Source organism: Schistocerca serialis, chromosome 1 (assembly GCF_023864345.2).
Source record: "Schistocerca serialis cubense isolate TAMUIC-IGC-003099 chromosome 1, iqSchSeri2.2, whole genome shotgun sequence".
NCBI lineage: Eukaryota > Metazoa > Arthropoda > Insecta > Orthoptera > Acrididae > Schistocerca > Schistocerca serialis.
In genome coordinates, this window is record NC_064638.1 from 784,326,624 (window position 1) to 784,349,490 (window position 22,867).

The 22,867-nt window shown below is 43.6% G+C and overlaps 2 protein-coding genes across 3 annotated transcripts in view; one reads left to right on the forward strand and one right to left on the reverse strand.

The window, feature by feature from the left end:
- The window catches only part of LOC126483633 (waprin-Thr1), a 185,716-nt gene that overhangs the window by 110,198 nt on the left and 52,651 nt on the right, over positions 1–22,867 (reverse strand). The gene's annotated exons all lie outside the window — the stretch shown is intronic.
- LOC126483623 (kynurenine formamidase) overlaps positions 1–22,867 on the forward strand; it is a 46,951-nt gene that overhangs the window by 17,403 nt on the left and 6,681 nt on the right. For both annotated transcript variants that reach the window (XM_050106678.1, XM_050106670.1), the window contains 2 exons: positions 6,649–6,783; positions 19,630–19,708. In XM_050106678.1, the coding sequence (XP_049962635.1) occupies positions 6,649–6,783; positions 19,630–19,708 (214 nt within the window). The remainder of the gene's footprint in view (positions 1–6,648; positions 6,784–19,629; positions 19,709–22,867) is intronic.

Below are 22,867 nucleotides of genomic sequence, written 5' to 3' on the forward strand. Positions count from 1 at the left end.
ACAGCGTGGACGTGAACCGTATGTGCAGTTGACGGACTTTGAGCGAGGGCGTATAGTGGGCATGCGGGAGGCCGGGTGGACGTACCGCCGAATTGCTCAACACGTGGGGCGTGAGGTCTCCACAGTACATCGATGTTGTCGCCAGTGGTCGGCGGAAGGTGCACGTGCCCGTCGACCTGGGACCGGACCGCAGCGACGCACGGATGCACGCCAAGACCGTAGGATCCTACACAGTGCCGTAGGGGACCGCACCGCCACTTCCCAGCAAATTAGGGACACTGTTGCTCCTGGGGTATCGGCGAGGACCATTCGCAACCGTCTCCATGAAGCTGGGCTACGGTCCCGCACACCGTTAGGCCGTCTTCCGCTCACGCCCCAACATTGTGCAGCCCGCCTCCAGTGGTGTCGCGACAGGCGTGAATGGAGGGACGAATGGAGACGTGTCGTCTTCAGCGATGAGAGTCGCTTCTGCCTTGGTGCCAATGATGGTCGTATGCGTGTTTGGCGCCGTGCAGGTGAGCGCCACAATCAGGACTGCATACGACCGAGGCACACAGGGCCAACACCCGGCATCATGGTGTGGGGAGCGATCTCCTACACTGGCCGTACACCACTGGTGATCGTCGAGGGGACACTGAATAGTGCACGGTACATCCAAACCGTCATCGAACCCATCGTTCTACCATTCCTAGACCGGCAAGGGAACTTGCTGTTCCAACAGGACAATGCACGTCCGCATGTATCCCGTGCCACCCAACGTGCTCTAGAAGGTGTAAGTCAACTACCCTGGCCAGCAAGATCTCCGGATCTGTCCCCCATTGAGCATGTTTGCGACTGGATGAAGCGTCGTCTCACGCGGTCTGCACGTCCAGCACGAACGCTGGTCCAACTGAGGCGCCAGGTGGAAATGGCATGGCAAGCCGTTCCACAGGACTACATCCAGCATCTCTACGATCGTCTCCATGGGAGAATAGCAGCCTGCATTGCTGCGAAAGGTGGATATACACTGTACTAGTGCCGACATTGTGCATGCTCTGTTGCCTGTGTCTATGTGCCTGTGGTTCTGTCAGTGTGATCATGTGATGTATCTGACCCCAGGAATGTGTCAATGAAGTTTCCCCTTCCTGGGACAATGAATTCACGGTGTTCTTATTTCAATTTCCAGGAGTGTATGTCTAGCTCTTATTTTTAATTTTTCGATTAGACAAAGGCATTCTGCGGCATGTATGTCCTCCGGTCGTCTTACTGTAAAGTTATGTCATATTTTAGCAGTAACTGATTTTGACTTCTTCTTGTAGATACATTTGTTGATATGCTGTTTCCATTTTTCTGCACCGTGATACAAAGACTTATTTGTCGGAGGAGTTTGGCTCCGTCTGCTCTCCTAGACCTACATCTACGTCTATATCCTCAAGTCAACTTACGGTATGTGGCAGAGGGTGCTTTACGTAAAACTGTCACTACTCATTCTTCCTGTTCCCGTCGCGAATGTTTCGCGAGAAGAACGACTGCTGATAAGCCTCCGTGTGGGCTTGAATCTCTCTCTGGGACTGGTGACTTCGTCGTTTAGTCCCATAACACCCTCAATCCATCAATCAATCAATCGAATCTTCCTAACTTTACCGTCATGGTCGCTTCGCAAGATATGCCTAGGCGGAGGCACTTTATTAGTTGACTCTTCCAGGATCGTACGCTCTCGGAAATTCAATAGTAAACTGCACTTTGATGCAGGAAGCCTCTCTTGCAGCGTCTGCAGCTGGAGCTGGCTGAACTTCTCTGTGATTGTCAAAATATCCACGGGTGTGCTGCCGGTCTATAGTGTCCAACGGGCACAATATTTCGGCGATCATACATGTCGCCATCATCAGGTGAACTGACGGACTGAGCTCCTGTGAACGTGCCGGCACGGAGATCCGTGCCGGCACGTTCACAGGAGCTCAGTCCGTCAGTTCACCTGATGATGGCGACATGTATGATCGCCGAAATATTGTGCCCGTTGGACACTATAGACCGGCAGCACACCCGTGGATATTTTGACTATCAAATACGCCGGGAGAAACTCAAGAATCACTTCTCTGTGATTATTTCGCGCTTACTAAATGATCCTGTAACGAAATGTGCTGCTCTTCTTTGGATCATCCTATCTGATATGAATCCCAGACGTACGGGCAACACTCCAGAACTGGTCGAACGAGGGTTTTATAAGCTATCTCCCTTACAGGTTGACTACATTTCCTGAGGATTCTTCCAACCAATCTGAGTCTTGCATACGGCTTGCCTACGACTATTTTTATGTGATTGTTCCACTTTAAATTGCTCTGTACCCATAATCTTACGTATTTTATGGATCTGACCGCTTTCAGAGATTGTTATTCAATCGTGTAACCATGCAAAAAAATGGTTCAAATGGCTCTGAGCACTATGGGACTTAACATCTGAGATCATCAGTCTCCTAGAACTTAGAACTACTTAAGCCTAACTAACCTAAGGACATCACACACATCCATGCCCGAGGCAGGATTCGAACCTGTGACCGTAGCAGTCGCGCGAGTCCGGACTGAAGCGCCTAGAACCGCTCTGTAATCATGCAATCATGCAATAATGGACGTTTCTGCCTATTACTGCGCAAAACGTTACATTTTCTTTGTTAATGGCCAGCCACCAATCTCTGCATCAAGCGTCGATGCTCTGTAGGTATTTCTGCATATCGCAGCTATTTTATAGCGTTTTGACTTCTCTGTAGACAACAGCATCATCTGCGAAAAGCCTATCGTAACTTCCGGCGTTGCCCACTAGGTCATTGCTACGTATTGTGAAAAGTAGTAGTGCAATAACACTCCATTAGGAGTTACTCTTAAGTCTGAAGACTTTTCTCTGTCTAGAACTATATGCTCTGTTCTGTTTGCTACAAAACTTCTCCGTCCGTTGCTGCTTCTTCTACCTCTAGTATTCTGGGTGGTTACTTGATGTTTGTAATAAATTCAGTGTTCTCGAAGGATATCTAGAGTCCCTCTAGGCTACTCGTGCCTTCATTTATTTGTTTTGCGCCTATGGCTAGATAATCAGAAAAAAATTGCAAGGCTATCTGTTAAAGAGCACAAAGTGAACTGCCGAATTCATGCATCAATAGCCAAGGCTGAGTCCCCTTTCAACATCTTTGCCGCTCATTCTTTATCGTCACTCCCGGGTCACTTTCTTAAGTAAACAGGTGACAAGTAGATGCGTCAGTTCGTCTCCGGCCGGCCGATGTGGCCGAGCGGTTCTAGGCGCTTCAGTCTGGAACCGCGCGACCGCTACGGTCGCAGGTTCGAATCCTGCCTGGGGTATGGATGTGCGTGATGTCCTTAGGTTGGTTAGGCTTAAGTAGTTCTAATTTCTAGTGGACTGATGACCTCAGGTGTTAATTCTCATACTGCTCAGAGCCATTTTGAAGTTCGTCTCGTTGTCTGACTCTGCACCCGGCAGAGGCATCTGAGATCTACCTCAAAAGCTTCACTTTGTAAGAGGTGTCACTGAAAGTTTGTCGGATAACAGCCATTGTTTTATTATCTAAGCTACTCATACATGGGTTGGACAACGCTATGGAAACATGGCGAGAAATGCGTGGTTGAACATAAATGCAGATGCCAGCCAGGCCTGCAATTTGCGCTGTTGTATTTGACTAAGAACGGCACCTGTGCAACGTCCTCAACACTTTGTAAGTATTAGTCGTGGTCAGAACAGTGTTCTGTATGGTTGTGAGTGCACTATGTCGGGACTAAGTCAGGCCAAATTGCTGGTGCTCATATGATGAGTACCTAAGCAACCAAGCCATCAGAAGTGTTTAGCATTTCAAGATTTATACCGAATACGTAAAGCGGGAAAACATCATCCAGTAAGTCACAACGCGGATGATAGAATGTGTTGAGCGATCGTGACAGACGGTCATTGAAGAGGATTGTGGCGAAAAACAAGAGGACGGCAGCTGTAGAAGTCAAACGTCACTGCAAAACTGAATGTCGCACTCGCGATTCGCGAACCCTGTCAGCACCAAAATGACACGAAGGGAGCTCCATAAGCTGTCAATTGTAGGGCGAGGTGGAATTCCAAAACTACTCATCAGTATTGCAAATGCCGAAGCCATAAAACCTGGACTGTGAAGCAATGGAAGAAAGTCGTTTGGTCGGATGAGTCTTGTTTCACACTGTATCCAACCTGTGGCCAACTTCACGTCCCAGGAGTGAAACATGGCGGGGTCCGGTGATGATTTCGTCATCCATATCCTGGTATTCCATGGGCCCCTCGGTTACTCTGGAAGTTCGCATAGCTGCCAAGCATTAAGTGATCATTTTGGGTGTTCCGGTCCATTCAGTGGTACAATGTTTGTTCGCCAGTGGTGATACTGAGTTCCAAGACAGGACTTGTGTTCACACAGCTCGCATCGTCCAGCACGAGGATGAATTCTCACATCTTCCGTGGCCACATCTCAATCTTATTAAGCCCTTGTGGTCTACTTTAGAGAGAAGGGTGCACGATTGCTATCCACTTCCATTGTCGTCACCTGACTTGCCACTATTTTGCAAGAACGATGGTTTAAGATTTTCCATAAAACCGTGAACGGTCAGTATTTATCTATTTCGAGACGACAGGAAGCTGTTTTGAATGCCAGCTGTTTTCCTACACCGTGTTAGGCATAGTAGTGTCTAACGTCTTGTGTTTGTGGGGTTCGCATATTTTTGTCCACTTCCCGTAAATTCTTTGAGGATTTCGAGAAGAGTTATTCTGTCAGTTGAATCACAAGCCTTTTTAAAGCCTTCTGCGTTTCAGTTAAGAAAGAACACATTTAAGATTCATGATCTGTTCGGCACGTGAGCGCCCTCTTCTAATGCCTCGTTGGCAATCACCCACCTGAGTATCGAACTGATTTCTGCCCCAGTTTGAAGAGCTTTTGAAAAAAAAAAAAAAAAAATCTTCTAGATTATTACGAGAAGAGATGACACGATAATTGTTTACATATATTCTGTCACTATTCTTATAAAGTCGGTGCAGGGAACCAGCCACATGGCAATTCCTCAGTTTAGCAAATGTTGTGGATTATCTCGGCTAGTTTTTCAGTAGCGTCGTTTCCGACACTCTTCCACTTTTCAGCAATTATCGAGTCTTCGCCTGCTGCCTTGCTGTTCTTTAGCGAATGTGTTATGTGTTTAATTTCTTCTCTTGCTGGATATGATGAATTAGGACGGATAGGTGGGCTGTTTTAGAACTTGAAACTCGATTTTGGAGCCTTACAATTGAGGGAGAATGAAGTTGCCATGATATGACAGTTATTCTTATTAACTGTAGGCAATTTTACCATCAGGGTCTTTGAAATCTGAACTTGTTCTCCTGGAAGCCTTCCTCAGTATGTAGCAAGTGGTTCTCACCAAAAGCACGCTTACGCCGAGGCTAATTTCAGCAGTGTGTTTTCTCGCGCCCGTGAAATTCGTTCAGTTACCTCAGTTCTGAGTTTCATTTCACCCACGAAGCTTACCTTTGTCTCAAAACCACATTACATTCGCAGTTGCACAATGGATGTTTATTCAGTTTTATTAAAAGGGTTGTGTTGTTAATTATCTTCTCTAGTGTTTCTTGCAGTTGATTCCAATGGGACTCCAGCTTCTGGGTAAACTCTTTGCTAGGTCTGACTCTGGGTCGAACCAGCAGATTTTTCTCTATTGGGTCCTCCTTATGTTCCTTGGAAGAAGCTTAATTTTGTTCTTTGAGAAATAGTGATCTGAGCTGAGGTTTCCACTCCTCTGGACTTTGGCCTTCTGAATCTCTCGTTGCGCTTTCTTTGCGATAGCCACATGAGCTACTCTTAAGATTTAATTTGTGTCATCAGTGTTCTGGAAGTCTTTAATCCATCGCTACAATCCATCCACTGTTGTATAAATGCCTTCAGTATTTTAGATGCATTGCTATATTCAGCAAAACACATCCATACTTGTGCAGCGCATTTTCTAATGTGATATGCTCGCTTACCTTTTTTTTATTTTATTTCTCAGACTCTATGAAAGCACTCTGACCACTTACCACCTACTCGCCAGGTTCCATCCCCCGCCTTTACTTTAATTAAAGTCATAAATTGTCTTCCGCTCTATCTTGCTCCCTGATCTATTTCATTGTTTTCCCTGACTGCCTAGTAACTTGAAATGCGTCTCCCCATTGTTCACTGAAAAAACCCCCAATTTTTGAATGGTTTATGCTGTAGAACATCTGGTAACACAGATTGATTTTAAACTTTCAACTCCAGACGTATTGGAAGCTCCATGTTGAAAACGTATTTACTTCACTTACAACACTTCATGTCGTTTAAGGTTCTGATTTTTCTGTTCGTCCAGTAATAGTAAATTTATTAATCTAACAACAGCTACTTTCCTGTTTTAGAAAATCAACCAACCATCTGAGGGGATGCCAAGATGATTTCTCCCTCCGTCCTTCTCTTAGCGAGCTAGTTCTCAATTGATAACGAATTGTTACAGGCCAGCCTTTGTTCGTTCTCGCACAGAACTCTCACAGACACATTTCCAGTACAAAATCTGGGGCTGGCACGGTGACGAACGCGCGCTCTGGCGCTGCTCCTGTATAGCGGCCCTCGTTGTGACACTGACTGGCTGCTGCTGGTTGCAGAGTGCCCGTTCCTGGTGTACGTGCACGGCGGCTACTGGCAGGAGCTGTCGCGGGAGCTGTCCGCCTACTGCGTGCGGCCGCTGCACGGCGCTGGCATCGCCGTCGCCGTCGTCGGCTACGATCTCGCTCCACAAGGTGAAGTATAAAGCCGTCCGTTCACTGGCCGACGTATCGGCGAACCCCCACGCTAAGCGGGTCACCGACCCGTCTGTGTGTGTGCATACTGCGACTGCGTGATGAACCCTGCCCGAGCCAGTAGCGTGGCAGTTTTCACTGCGCCAAAACAGAAGGGAAAAAGACAGTGTCGTGTTGCAGATAGAGATTTGGACAGGTAGCAGAGCGCTGGTGGAGCCGGAACTCGCACACCACAAAGGCAGACGAGTCGGCAAATGGGGTTGGCCGACTGGTCTAACTGCGAGTGGGCAGCTTAAGACAGTTTTTGGAGAAACTCTCATGTCATTTGGAATGTTTATTTCTGGGACTAACTGTTCCCAAATCGGAAGTCATCCGACTACCCTCCTAAACTATGATGAGAGACCCTTCACTGCATCCTGTATTCGAGGAACCTTTCCTGAACTCTTGTACATGCACAGTCCCAAGCAACCACTCTATCCCTGCCAACCTATACTCATCTTATGTGCTCTATTTCCTCTGAGAAAATCCTGTCGAGTGAATCAATCCTTCCTCTGTACTAGAGCTGATAATTAATTTAGAGAGATCTACTTCAGTTTTACTAATTATCTATTCAAGTCACGACCGGTTTCAGGATTTTACAATTCCATCTTCAGGTTTATGAAATTATTATATTTGGTAGCACATGACACGTGGTTGGATCAGTCAGTGTAAGAATTGTTATCACTGCATTTTGGTGGGAACTATCCACCGCCGGGTAGCTTCACAGCTGGAACGCCTACTACGACTACAACTGCGACTTACTGACGTGGCTGCATGTTATGTGTTACCAAATACAATAATTTCATAACCTCAAGTTAGAATTTTAAAATTCCGGAACCGCTCGTGGTCTGAATAAATAACTATTACAACTGAAGCAGATCTCTCTAAATTAATTATCATGCCTCTCAGTTTCGGATGTCCCACATAGCAAATCTTCTGTACTAGAGACCACAATGCTGTCTCACGTCACTAACAACTGAACATTCGTAAACTCCTACAGGCAGAAAAAAACAAGAACAGCGCCATGACTGATGACAAACAAGTACAAAACTCAACATTACACTACATATACACTAGTCAAAGATTTGGAAACTACTCCATCGCGGTGTTTACAATACTCAATCACTTTCTGGCAGCCGTCGCAAAGCCTGCTAATCGTTTGTTATCTCTTAATTATTTTCAGTCCCTTCCTTCACTAACATCTAATCCGTTTCTCCAAGTTTTCAATGCACAGACAGAAAATAGAAAGACCCAAATACGCACTTCACAATGAAAGCATCCTAATCTTTTTTAAATTTATTCTGAGTATATAACAAGTATGATTTCACTATTAATGCCTGAAAATATTCCCCTCATATACAAGATTTTGACTCACAAATCAATGCGATCTGAAATTTTTCTTTGAGAGATTCTAGATGTTGTACCTGGTGTTGCCTGGGTATGTGTTAGTTCCAGTTTTCTATTAGGCCACCTCCTCCTTCCCCTTATCTATCTCCTCTTACACCTCTCTCAGTCCACCTCTTCCTCCCTCCTTTCTTTGTCCATCTGCTCCTTCCCCATGCGTTCATCTGTTCCTGCATTCTCTGTCCATCTCCTCCTCCCTCCTCTAATTCCACCTCATCTGCCCCTATGTGTGTTCATCTCCTCCATCAACCTCGCTGTCTATCCATCTCATCCTCCACCCTTTTCTATCGAAGTTATCACACTCACCTCAATAGGAGTGGATCTTTCTCCACAATATTTGTTTCCAGATCGTGACTAATATGTTTAGTAAATTTCATTGAAATCGTTCCAGGGGTTTAGCATGAGGTTTTTTATCTGTGTCTTTGCCCGCGTATGCATTGTCAAATACGTTTCATACATATTTAACATATTTCACATGTATTTGTATACATATTTCGCCCATATCTCTAGCGAATTTCGCTCTGCAGTTTTATTTTCAGGCAAGTCAATGTTTATGAAGTCTTATCTCCTGAACTATGTGGTGTACAATGATATAATTTGGCAGGTACAGGGTGTTTCAAAAATGACCGGTATATTTGAAACGGCAATAAAAACTAAACGAGCAGCGATAGAAATACACCGTTTGTTGCAATATGCTTGGGACAACAGTACATTTTCAGGCAGACAAACTTTCGAAATTACAGTAGTTACAATTTTCAACAACAGATGGCGCTGCAAGTGATGTGAAAGATATAGAAGACAACGCAGCCTGTGGGTGCGCCATTCTGTACGTCGTCTTTCTGCTGTAAGCGTGTGCTGTTCACAACGTGCAAGTGTGCTGTAGACAACATGGTTTATTCCTTAGAACAGAGGATTTTTCTGGTGTTGGAATTCCACCGCCTAGAACACAGTGTTGTTGCAACAAGACGAAGTTTTCAACGGAGGTTTAATGTAACCAAAGGACCGAAAAGCGATACAATAAAGGATCTGTTTGAAAAATTTCAACGGACTGGGAACGTGACGGATGAACGTGCTGGAAAGGTAGGGCGACCGCGTACGGCAACCACAGAGGGCAACGCGCAGCTAGTGCAGCAGGTGATCCAACAGCGGCCTCGGGTTTCCGTTCGCCGTGTTGCAGCTGCGGTCCAAATGACGCCAACGTCCACGTATTGTCTCATGCGCCAGAGTTTACACCTCTATCCATACAAAATTCAAACGCGGCAACCCCTCAGCGCCGCTACCATTGCTGCACGAGAGACATTCGCTAACGATATAGTGCACAGGATTGATGACGGCGATATGCATGTGGGCAGCATTTGGTTTACTGACGAAGCTTATTTTTACCTGGACGGCTTCGTCAATAAACAGAACTGGCGCATATGGGGAACCGAAAAGCCCCATGTTGCAGTCCCATCGTCCCTGCATCCTCAAAAAGTACTGGTCTGGGCCGCCATTTCTTCCAAAGGAATCATTGGCCCATTTTTCAGATCCGAAACGATTACTGCATCACGCTATCTGGACATTCTTCGTGAATTTGTGGCGGTACAAACTGCCTTAGACGACACTGCGAACACCTCGTGGTTTATGCAAGATGGTGCCCGGCCACATCGCACGGCCGACGTCTTTAATTTCCTGAATGAATATTTCGATGATCGTGTGATTGCTTTGGGCTATCCGAAACATACAGGAGGCGGCGTGGATTGGCCTCCCTATTCGCCAGACATGAACCCCTGTGACTTCTTTCTGTGGGGACACTTGAAAGACCAGGTGTACCGCCAGAATCCAGAAACAATTGAACAGCTGAAGCAGTACATCTCATCTGCATGTCAAGCCATTCCGCCAGACACGTTGTCAAAGGTTTCGGGTAATTTCATTCAGAGACTACGCCATATTATTGCTATGCATGGTGGATATGTGGAAAATATCGTACTATAGAGTTTCCCAGACCGCAGCGCCACCTGTTGTTGAAAATTGTAACTACTGTAATTTCGAAAGTTTGTCTGCCTGAAAATGTACTGTTGTCCCAAGCATATTGCAACAAACGGTGTATTTCTATCGCTGCTCGTTTAGTTTTTATTGCCGTTTCAAATATACCGGTCATTTTTGAAACACCCTGTATATCTATTGTATATGTGGCTAGCGCCTGAGAAATGTATTGTGAATAGAATTAGTAGTAAAGAAGTAATAAATTATAACGTTATACTTCACGTGGTAGTTTTACTGCACGAACAGCAAAAATATAGATTAGATTAGATTTACTTTCATTCCAATTGATCCGTAGTGAGGAGGTCCTCCAGGATGTGAAACATGTCAGAAAAACAATAATACATGACAAATATTTACAACTGAAACAAATAAGCTACTGTACCTTCCACAGATCCCAAGTGGGAGGATAGTCTTTTTTTTTAATGAACACTATATGAAAGGATAATTTTGAAACACTCATTCACTAAGATCACATTAATGCACTGAACTTAAAATTTTAAAAAAAAGGTAATATGCATATAGTCTAACAGAACTACTACAATACTTATTTGCAATGAACACATTACTTCACTGAAATGGTGCAGAAGTTAGAAAAATCAATTGGTTCTACTGAGAAATCCATCAATGGAGTGGAACGAATTGGCCACCAATAAATCCTTTAGGCTTCTCCTAAACTGAATTTCAATGACTGTTAAGCTTATAGGCTGCTAGCAAGTTATTGAAAATGTATGTTCCTGAATAATGCACACGTTTTTGTACAAGAGTAAGTGACTTTAAATCCTTGTGAAGATTATTCTTATTTCTAGTATTGATTCCATGAACTGAGCTGCTGGTTTGAAAAAGTGATATATTTTTAATGACAAATTTCATTAAGGAATAAATATACTGGGAAGCAGTAGTTAGTACCCCTAGTTCCCTAAACAGGCTTCTGCAGGATGTTCTTGAGTTCGCACCACATATATTACACGTTTTTTTGCCCGGAAAACTTTAGCTTGTTTTGATAAATTACCCCAAAAAATAATCACATATGACATTATGGACTGAAAGTAAGCATAGTATGCCAGCTTTTTCATTTTTATATCTCCTATGACTGACAGAATTCGCATTGCAAATAGAGATTTGTTTAGATGCTTCAGCAGTTCTGTGGTGTGCTCCTCCTAGTTGAATTTATTATCAAGCTTTAATTCCTAGAATTTAACACTGTCCACTTCTTCTATCTGCTTATCATCATATGTTAGGCGTGTACACGTGAACACCGATTACAAGTTCTGAACTGCATGTGGTGCGTTTTTTTAAAGTTTAGTGACATAGAATTGGCTAGGAACCAGTGATTAATGCCCACAAGTATTTTATTAGCCGATCTTTGTAAGACTACACTTGATTTGCTATTTATTGCAATGTTTGTATCATCGGCAAACAAAACAAACTTGGCATCTGGTAATGTTACTGATGAAAGGTCATTGATATACACAAGAAAAAGTAAGGACCCTAAGGTGGAACCTTGTGGGACCCCACACGTAATTAGTTCCCAATTGGATGAGGCCTAATAGCTTAATAAATGTCTCTTTCCTAATAACACCCTTTGTTCCCTGCCAGAGATATAAGATTTGAACGATTCTGCAGCATTTCCTGTTACACCATAATATTCTAATTTACTTAAAAGGATATTGTCATTTACACAGTCAAATGCCTTTGACAGATCACGGAATATACCATTTGCCTACCATTTTTGTCTAATGTATTAAGTACATTTTCACTGTGAGTCCAGATAGCCTTCTCATTATCAGAACCCTTTAGAAAGCCGAACTGCGACTTTGACAGTACGTTATTTGTGATAAAGCCGATTGTACATTACCTTTTCTAAAATTTTTGAGAATGCTGGCAAATGCGAAATTGGGCGGAAATTTGATGCTATTTCTTTATGTCCCTTTTTAAACAGTGGCTTAACTTCAGCATATTTCAACCATTCAGGAAGTATTCGACTGATAAACGACTGGTTAAACAGATGGCTTAATATGTTACTTAACTCAGAACCACATTTTTAGTTAAATTTTTTGATATTTCGTCATACCCACTAGATGTTTTTGATTTTAAGGATTTTATGATGGACATTCTGCTGGGGTAGTGAGGGTGAAATTCATGTTATGAAAGTTACTTGAAATGTCTGGCCTGAGATATACTATGGTAGTATCTACAGAACCTGACAACCCCATTTGTAGTAAGCGATGAGCTGTCATCATTTGAACCAACAGAGCCATGAAATTGCAGGCAGCGTCCACATGATGCGTCTAGCCCAGCGATCGCAGAAAACACTAGTCTCTTTCTATCTCACCCTCCACTTGGGCATGTTACCTCAAATTGTCACTGCCCTGCCAAAAATGATGAATCAGTTACCTCGTAGGTACCGTATAGGGTTCGGCGTGCTTTGCGCTATGCAGCTAAGAAATGTGGCATTCCTAGAAGACGAAACCCGTGCATACCGTCTTTGCACCTCGCCATCGACTTACAATTAATGTACAGATAAATGATATGGCAGACGTTTTCTGACAAACGGCTTTTTAACAGCTCGACTCATTAAAACGTTAGCTGCATGGATTTACCTAAAAGAAGGCCTTCGTTGAGCGTGCAAACCTTTGCCACGTTAACACCACAATTTATGCTAATTTTCGTCCCTCAGCGATGAAAAGATGTCGTTATCTTACTCCTAATGCAAACTTCTCCCTGCACCACATCACCCGTCTTTAGCACGACTCTTGAATCTGCCCTTCCCAACCAAATCCACAGACGACTTGAATCACATCTATTCCTTCCCAACACGAAGTAGCTCTTCCGTCACACATATTTCACAGACTACCAGATCTTCAATTTCACTCACTTACTGTCAACTGACAAAAAAAGGCCCGCCTTTTTCCATCTTAGAAACAACTTTCAGTCGCAGATCGCATTCCGATACCCTTTTTAAATCCCAAACCTACGATCTTCCAATTAATTATATCCACTTAGCTGCCTCCTTTGCGGCCCAAAATTATTCATATATTACAGTCAATCACAAACATTCCAAAACCGCAGATTACCTCAAGGATTCGTGGGTGGTATACAAGATTCCAGCTTGTACGTAACTGGTACCAGTGTAAGACAACTGATAATGCGCCAGTTCTAAACACCTGTCGAATGATTAATAACCTGTAAGCAGCTTGAAGATGGGTTAAAACACGTCGTTTATCAAGTGTATGGAAACCAAGAAGCGCCAGTCACAAGAAATGTTTTTTGCCACTTTTAATTTTTTGTCTTTCTTAATATACTGATATGTTCACTGTATTGAATTTTAGATTGTTTTGTTTACTTAAACTGTCTTCACCTTCCTTTGTTCTGCATTACAAGTAATGTGATCTACATAGTTACAAGCCGAACCACTTTTGTTACCAATCTGTATCTCCTTAGTGTACTTTCCCTTAATATTTCTAATTTCTAATTATTAAAGTGTATACCATTTTACCTTAATTGTTAGATGGGTTGTTGCTGTTGTTTTTGTTGTCTCCTACAGTCCGTAGACTGGTTTGATGCAGCTATCCGTGCTGTTGTATCCTGTGCAAGCCTCTTAATTTCTCCGTAATTACAGCAACCAGCACCCATTTGAACGTGTTTACTGCACTAAAGTCTTCGTCTCCCCCTATAGTTTTATCCCCATACTTCCTCGCATTACCAAATTTACAATTCCATGATGCCTCAGGATATGTGCGCTATCAACCTATTCCATGTTTTAGTCAAGTTATGCCACAAATTTACTTTTTCTCCAGTTCGATTCAGTAGCTTCTCATTTGTTATTCGATATACCCATGTAATCTTCAGCATTCTTCTACAGCACCACATTTCAGAAGACTCTATTCTCTTCTTGTCTGAACTGCTTATCGAGATTTCACTTTCGTACGAGGCTACACCACAGACAAATACCTTCATAAAATGCTTAATGATACTTAAACTGATGTTAGATAGCAGATTCATCATTTTCTCGCTGTTGTCAGTCTTCATTTTATATTCTCTCTACTTCGGACATCATATTTTGCTGCCCAAGTTGAAAAAGTCATCTAGAAGTTTTCGTGTCTAATTCCCTAATCTAATTTCTTCAGAATCGCCTGATTTAATTCCAGTAGACTCCTTGCTCTAATTTTACTGTTGTTGACGTTCACTTTACGACCTCTTTTCACGATACTGCCTGATCCATTCAACTGATGTTCCAAGGCATCTGCCGTCACTGACAAAATTACAATTTCATCGATAAACCTCAAAATTTTTATTTCTCCCCTGTGAACTTTAGTTCTCTTTCCCAATTTCTCCTTCATTCCCTGTACGGCTTGCACAATGTTCAGATTTTCCCCCATTTCTTCTTTTCTTTTTATCATATTGTGCTTGGTTTGGTTCCTCGTATTGGGACCCTCTATATCTTCCTCCCACGTTTCAGCTTTCCTTTCCTTGCTCAGATGGCTACAGGCTTCATATAGCTACGTCTCATTTCTTCAAGGATATCTTTAACTTACCTAAAGGCGGCATCTATCTTTCCTCTAGTTATGCATGCTTCTAAGGCCTTCCCCCCCCCCCCCCCACCCCACCCCTCACAAGCTATTCCTGGTTAGCCGTTTTGCACTCTCTGCCAGTTTCAGTTTATAGACGTCTGTATTCCCTTTCGCCTGTTTCATTTGTTGCATTTTTGGACTTTCTCTTTTCGTCAGTTAAATTCAATATCTTCTGTGTTACCCAGGGATGTCTACTAAGCCTTGTCTTTTTACTTATGTGGTCCACTGCTGTCTTCCGTAATTCATCTCTCAAAGCTATCTATTCGCCTTTTACCGTATTCCTTTCCCCAGTTTCAGTCCAACGTAGCCTCATGCTCCCTCTGAAATTCTTAACAAATTCTGTTTTCTTCAGTTTATCCAAATACCACCTCCTTAATTTCCTATCAATTTTTAATTTCTTCAGTACTAATCTGTAATTAGTAATCAACAATTTTATCATGGTTTGGAGCCCCAGTCATGTAATACTTCCGCCATTTGACCGTCTAGATCATTTATTCTACTGTACAATCATGATTCCGGCCTTTGGCCATGTGAAGTATCACACTGCTGAGCATGATCAGACTTCTATAAACGAAGTCATCGTCGAAATATACCAAGTTTACTATATTTCAACTGTGTTTATAGAAGTCTGATCATTTCCAACATTGTGGTACTTGAAAATGGTCAAAGACCGAAATCATGATTGTACAGTAGAACAAACAATCTATACACTCAAGTGCCGGAGCTTTCATAAAAAAAGACAATAACAACAAATTGTGGTCATCAGAGTCCACATCTGGGCCTATGTCTTACCATCATATAATCAATATGAAACATTCCAGTGTACCAAGGTCTCTTACACGTACGTAACATTCTTTCATGATTCTTGAACCAAATATTAACACCTTGTGTCTTTAATTTTTCTAGAGCAACTGATCGTCATCTGAGAGATACTCAGTTTTCTTTTCCGTTCTTCTGTTACCCTCGTTAGCAAGTTACATTCCTGAGCTGCAAGTTCATTGTGCGATAGTTCTCGTTTGTTTGTCCATGCTGTCTTCGGGATTGTGTGGATGGTGTTCCTCCGAAAGTTTGATGGCAAGTACCTAGTTTCACAAAGATTACACGCACTAGCTTGAATAACTGTTTGATTAACATTGCGCTCCCCCCCCCCCCCCCCCCCCTCGGCTAACGCCCCCTCCCTCACCCACTTATTTTATAAATTATTTACAAATGTTACTTATACTTTCTGCCTTGTTTAATCGCAAATCTTTCGAAATCCTTCGAACTAGGATTCTAATACGTGGTCCCCTGTCTCTACCAGATCGACACACACTTTTCTTCTATCGCGCCAGCAGAGAGTTCGTCTCACAGGTAGGGGCCTTCAATGTACACTGATGAGCCGAAACATTATGACCACCTGCTTAAAAGCTTGTTTGTCCGTCTTTGGAACGAAATACATCACTGGTTCAGCGTATCAAGGATTCGACAGTTTGTTAATATAGTTGTGGAGATATCTGGCATTCAGATGTCCACGGAGAGGTCACGTAATTCGCGTACATAACAGGTCGCCGAATTGCGTACGCGGTGATAGCGCCCGACAGCGATCAATATGGGCTCCGTACGATTCACATTAGGCGAATCTGGGCGCCGAGAAATAAACATGAATTCAGTAGAATGCTCCTCAGACCGCTTTAGCACTGTTCTGCCTCCGAGACGCGGACAATTACAGGGTGTTACAAAAAGGTACGGCCAAACTTTCAGGAAACATTCCTCACACACAAATAAAGAAAATATGTTATGTGGATATGTGTCCGGAAACGCTTAATTTCCATGTTAGAGCTCATTTAGTTTCGTCAATTTGTACTGTACTTCCTCGATTCACCGCCAGTTGGCCCAATTGAAGGAAGGTAATGTTGACTACGGTGCTTGTGTTGACATGCGACTCATTGCTCTACAGTACTAGCATCAAGCACATCAGTACGTAGTATCAACAGGTTAGTGTTCATCACGAACGTGGTTTTGCAGTCAGTGCAATGTTTACAAATGCGGAGTTGGCAGATGCCCATTTGATGTATGGCTTAGCACGGGGAAACAGCCGTGGCGCGGTACGTTTGTATCGAGACAGATTTCCAGAACGAAGGTGTCCCGACAGGAAGACGTTCGAAGCAATTGACCTGCGTCTTAGGGAGCACGGAACATTCCAGCCTATGACTCGCGACTGGGGAAGACCTAGAACGACGAGGACACCTGCAATGGACGAGGCAATTCTTCGTGCAGTTGACCATAACCCTAATGTCAGCGTCAGAGAAGTTGCTGCTGTACAAGGTCACGTTGACCACATCACTGTATGGAGAGTGCTACGGGAGAACCGGTTGTTTCCGTACAATATACAGCGTGTGCAGGCACTATCAGCAGCTGATTGGCTTCCACGGGTACACTTCTGTGAATGGTTCATCCAACAATGTGTCAATCCTCATTTCAGTGCAGATCTTCTCTTTACGGATGAGGCTTCATTCGAACGTGATCAAATTGTAAATTTTCGCAGTCAACATGTGTGGGCTGACGAGAATCCGCACGCAATTGTGCAATAACGTCATCAACACAGATTTTCTGTGAACGTATGGGCAGGCATTGTTGGTGATGTCTTGATTGGGCCCCATGTTCTTCCACCTGCGCTCAGTGGGGCACGTTATCATGATTTCATACGGAATACTCTACCTGTGTTGCTAGAACATGTGCCGCTACAAGTACGGCACAACATGTGGTTCATGCACGATGGAGCTCCTGCACATTTCAGTCGAAGTGTTCGTACGCTTCTCAACAACAGATTCGGTGACCGATGGATTGGTAGAGGCGGACCAATTCCATGGCCTCCACGCTCTCCTGACCTCAACCCTCTTGACTTTCATTTATGGGGGCATTTTAAAGCTCTTGTCTACGCAAACCCGGTACCAAATGTAGAAACTCTTCGTGCTCGTATTGTGGATGGCTGTGATACAATACGCCATTCTCCAGGGTTGCATCAGCGCATCAGGGATTCCATGCGACGGAGGGTGGATGCATGTATCCTCGCTAACGGAGGACATTTTGAACATTTCCTGTAACAAAGTGTTTGAAGTCACGCTGGTACGTTCTGTTGCTGTGTGTTTCCATTCCATGATTAATGTGATTTGAAGAGAAGTAATAAAATGAGCTGTAACATGTAAAGTAAGCGTTTCCGGACACATGTCCACATAACATATTTTCTTTCTTTGTGTGTGAGGAATGTTTCCTGAAAGTTTGGCCGTACCTTTTTGTAACACCCTGTATACTTCTGAAACTTGACGTTTGGAAAGATATCAAAGATGAAGGGATGCATGTGGTTTGCAGCTGTCAGCGTGTCTTCGGTTACTGTCACAGGTCCCATGTAAGCGCAGGAGAATGTCTCACATAACATAACGCTGCTCCCATCAACCTGTGTCTGTGCCGCGCTGCACGCTTCGAGCCACCGTTCACCTCGATATCGGAGTTTGTGGAGACGACCATCGATCTAACGTAGCAAAAATGTGATTCAGCCAAAGAACCGACACATTTCCATTAATCGACGGTCGAATCTCGATGGTCCCGTACCTACTACAGTCGTAGTTGGGTCAACATGTGAAAATGTAGGTGTGGTCTACTGTGGAGCTTCGTGCTCAACAATGTACGATGAACGGTGTGTTCCGAAACACTTGCGCTTGCACCACCATTGTGCTCTTTCGGCAAAAATGTCACAGATCACTATTTATCCTACTTTACAGAGCAGAGAAGCCTCCCAACCCCACGTTCTGTAAAGAGTCGTGGACGTTCAACCATTTAGTGCGTAGTGGTAGTTTCACTGTCCTTCTACCACTTTGCATAGATACTCAAGACAGTAACACGTGAACATTCGACCAGCTTCGCCGTTTTCGAGATACTCGTTCACGGGCTGTGCTTAATAACGATCTGCCCTTTGTCAAAGTAGCTTACCCTAATGGATTCCCCCATCTGCAGTCCATATCTTCGCTAGGGTGATCCCCCGTTCGTGTCTGCTCCGCGTACATACTTTTGTTACCCCTCCATGGCCCGTGACGCCACCAGGCGGCATCCAGAGTGGCGGTGGGTAGTGGTCATAATGTTTTGGCTTATCAGTGGATTCATCTCACTTATACGCTTCTCCTCTACGTTTAACAGTTGAACTGTTTCCTTTGCTTCCGACTTCTCCGCAAGCTAAATTGACTTTTTCTATTTGCTGATTCTGTCCTTAAGACGACCATTCCCTTTTCGATTTCTTCGCATTCTTTCTAAAGCCATTTCGTTTTAGCTTCCTTGCATTTTCTATTGATTTCAGTCATAAGTAACGTGCACTGCTGTACTCCATTGCTTTACCGAACAGTTTTTTGGTTGCTTAATTCATCGATCTATTGAAATGTTTGTTCCGTTACTGAAAGTTTCCTCCTTATACCTTTATTAGACCACCCAGCTCCTGTGATTATGGTATAATATTATATGCAAAACTTTTTGAGGAATAGATTCTGATGATGGAAACTGGCATTCACCATCCAATACTCCACATTTGACAATTTCAAAAGGCTACAGAAGTACAGCATGAATTAACTGAAGCAATATATTTTTGAGGCAACACCCGGCTTAAGTCTCCCTTTTCAAATTAAATGTTGTGGCAACAACATCATATTCATAAAGTAGGTGCTTCCAATGATTTTATCCTCACTTTTAGACATGTTTCATGATTACGATTAAGTGTGCATTCTTTTACAATTTAACTTATAGTCTGTTTTTATTTTGCTTTTCTTTGAATTTTCTTTTGCAGTGAATGTATTGGACATCGTGGAACAAATACAGGCTGCTGTCGAATTCGTGCTGAATTTCGCCCAGAAACGTGGTTCGAGGTATGTAAATTTTCGGGGTGACAATATTTGTCTTTTATATGATGTAATTATTAACGTATATGGAGAGTATGAAGCAGCTAGGCAAGTCCAACGTGAGAAGAAGCATTAAGGTTACTCAATCATAAAGAAGAAGATGATTTATCTACGTTATTTGCGGGGAACAGCAGCGAACAGATTTCTTTTAATAACTTTCAAAAAAAAAATCAAATTGCTCTGAGCACTATGGGACTTAACATCTGAGGTCATCAGTCCCCTAGAACTTGGAACTACTTAAGCCTAACTAACCTAAGGACATCACACACATCCATGCCCGAGACAGGATTCGAACCTGCGACCATAGCGGTCGCGCGGTTCCAGACTGAAGCGCCTAGAACCACTCGGCCACAATGGCCGGCTTTTAATAACTTTTTTTTTGCTGTCTGATACTCGCGTAAAATCGTCAGTACCTAAGCCAGTTTCAACTGATGATCATTTTCAGTAGCCCGTGGATAGTTCTTGCCTCTGACTGCATCAACGTATGTGAGGAGTTGTCATTTGTGTTATGCTTTTATGAGGACTCCTATCTTATTACTTAACCATTTAAGAAGAAAATACATAAGAGCAGGGTCGTACGCAGAAATTTATCCAAAAGGGGCCAAGATTCGAAACTTGTCATTTGGACATTGTTGACGCGGCGAGAATTTGAAAATGTGTCATCTACAAGAACTAAATGTAACAATAACTAGACACAATTTACTCTGTCTCAAAAGATTAGTAGCTGTCCGCTTTATATTTTAAGGTAGATTATTTTAGTACATTGGCGGTAAGCATATTTCAGTAGTATATGTGACGTACATATTTTTATTATGTTAATATGAATATGGAGGCCATCTTTTTAACTCATCAATCTGAAACTTTATTCTCATGTGATTAAATCCATGGGATACAACGAGTTACGACATAAAGTTGGGAAATACTGTACAAAAAAAAAAAATAATTTACTCATACTCCCAAGCCATAAACAGAGCTCTGCGTTGTATGTGAAGAATGTCTGCCTCTGAGCTACCATAAGTCACCATGGAAGCTTGTCGTACGTACATGTGTAACAAAATTAAAGTGCCACTTCTTTGAAACGCCGTCATTTTCTTCCATTGTGATAGAGAAGTTCGAAATTTGGCTCGGCCGTGCCTACAACATTCCTCTGAAATGGTGCAAAAGCGTGGCGCTCTCTGACTTCAGCTTCGGGCTCGGCGACTCGTCACACAGCAAGATGTCGACACATGAAAAAAGAAAGGAAAGAAGAAAAAAGTCAGGTCTCAGAAGTTCATGTGAGGTGTAAGGCGAGTTAAGGACGTCACATTCCTACGAAATTTCACTACAGGTCTGCCAAACGCTACCATGGACGTGTCACACCATGGGAAGGGCGTCATACCCGTTATTACTCTTACCTCACCTTTTCTCTTGACGCCTCTACGACAGGGATCAGAATCACGACGTCCAGCGTTCGAATCACGTAGTTTTCTTATGGGAGACCTAGGAAAACATTTCGGACACACCGCTGCTCAGAATCGACAGTAAAAAACGTCACGTTGTGTAATAAAGGGAATGGATGAAGCCACCTCTTCCCTTGGTAAGTTCATTTTCACACATTTCGCGGTGGAAAGCGACAATTTGCAGTGCGATGCAGAACAGGACAACTTTCTTGACAAATTCCGACATTTTACTGACACCCCATACGATTCGACCCCTCTCTAAGGACAACGCTACAATCCCATTGAATGTCATCCAATCCCTTTGTAGTGCAGCATGACTGCAATTTTTGCTCAGGTACACATAGTGGGACCATTAGGGATGGTTCAAAACATTCGACGAAATATGCACATGGCCGAAGCAGAAAAGGGAGTTTATTCGTATTCACCCCTCCCTTTCGCGTCGACCTGTAGCAAGTTCATAAGGGAAGCACGACATTGATACATCCGTGAATAAAACGGCAACAGGTCCTTCTAAGACCCCCTGTTTGGCAACCACCTGCACAGTTCTGTGGGACACTTTAAAAATATCTCTGTACTGAAACACTCATACACCGATCCCTACACGCCAATAGGACAGGCAACCCTCTCAGCACCAGGTTCCGTCGGGCGCATGCAGAATCTGAGGGGTATTGAAAGGGTTTCCTATTGCGGCGGCGGAGTTGCACCGAGGGTGCTGCCGAACTGGGGGCCTTACAGGGACCTTCGCCATGTTATTAACACTTGTGACAATGCCACACCCTCCCCCCCCTTGTCCCCTCTTCCACTCCCCCCTCCAATGCACACTCCACTGCAGTGTGCGGAAAAGGAAGGATGAAAAAGGGTAGACAACACACATTTTTCTGCTTCGCATCACGGTCAGATTTCGTCTAACAGTTTGTAACGGTCACTAATGGTTCCATTCTGTATACCAAGCCAGAACCTGCGGACATACTGTATTCCAAAGGGATCAGATGATGTTCAATCAGATTGCAGCTCCTTGATGTCCTCAGAGAAGTGTTGAATTGTCTAGAGTATCAGTATTTCTAAGTCTGTCAAGAATGACCCTCTGTTGCGCAATGCACCGCTAACTGTCGTTTCCGAAAATAAACTTACCAAGGGAAGGAGTGGTTTCCTTCACGCTCTTTATGATACATTCTGTCCGCCCCTGGTAGCTGAATGGTCAGCGTGACTAATTGTCAATCATCTGGGCCTGGGTTAGATTCCCGTCTGGGTCGGGGAATTTTCTCCACCCTGGGACTGAGTGTTGTACTGTCCTCATCATCATATTACCATCCTCATCGACTGCAGGTCGACGAAGTGGAGTCAATTTGAAAGCCCGACGTCCGGGGAACGGTCTGCCCGACGGCGGGCCCTAGCCATACGATTATATTAAAAAATTAAAGTGATACATCCTGAGAATTTTGGTGTCGATTACGAGCAGCAGTGTGTCAGGAATATTTTTCTCGGCTCCCATAAGAAAATTGCGTGATTTAAATGCTGGGTATTTTGGTACCGGCCCATGCAGCAGAGGCGTCAAGAAGAGGGGTGAGATATGGGTAAGGGCAGGTATGTCGACCTTTCCATGTTGTGACAGGTCCACGGTAGCGTTTAGTGGAACTGTAGTCAAATTTTGCGCCAATGCCACATCATTAACCCACCTTACACGTCA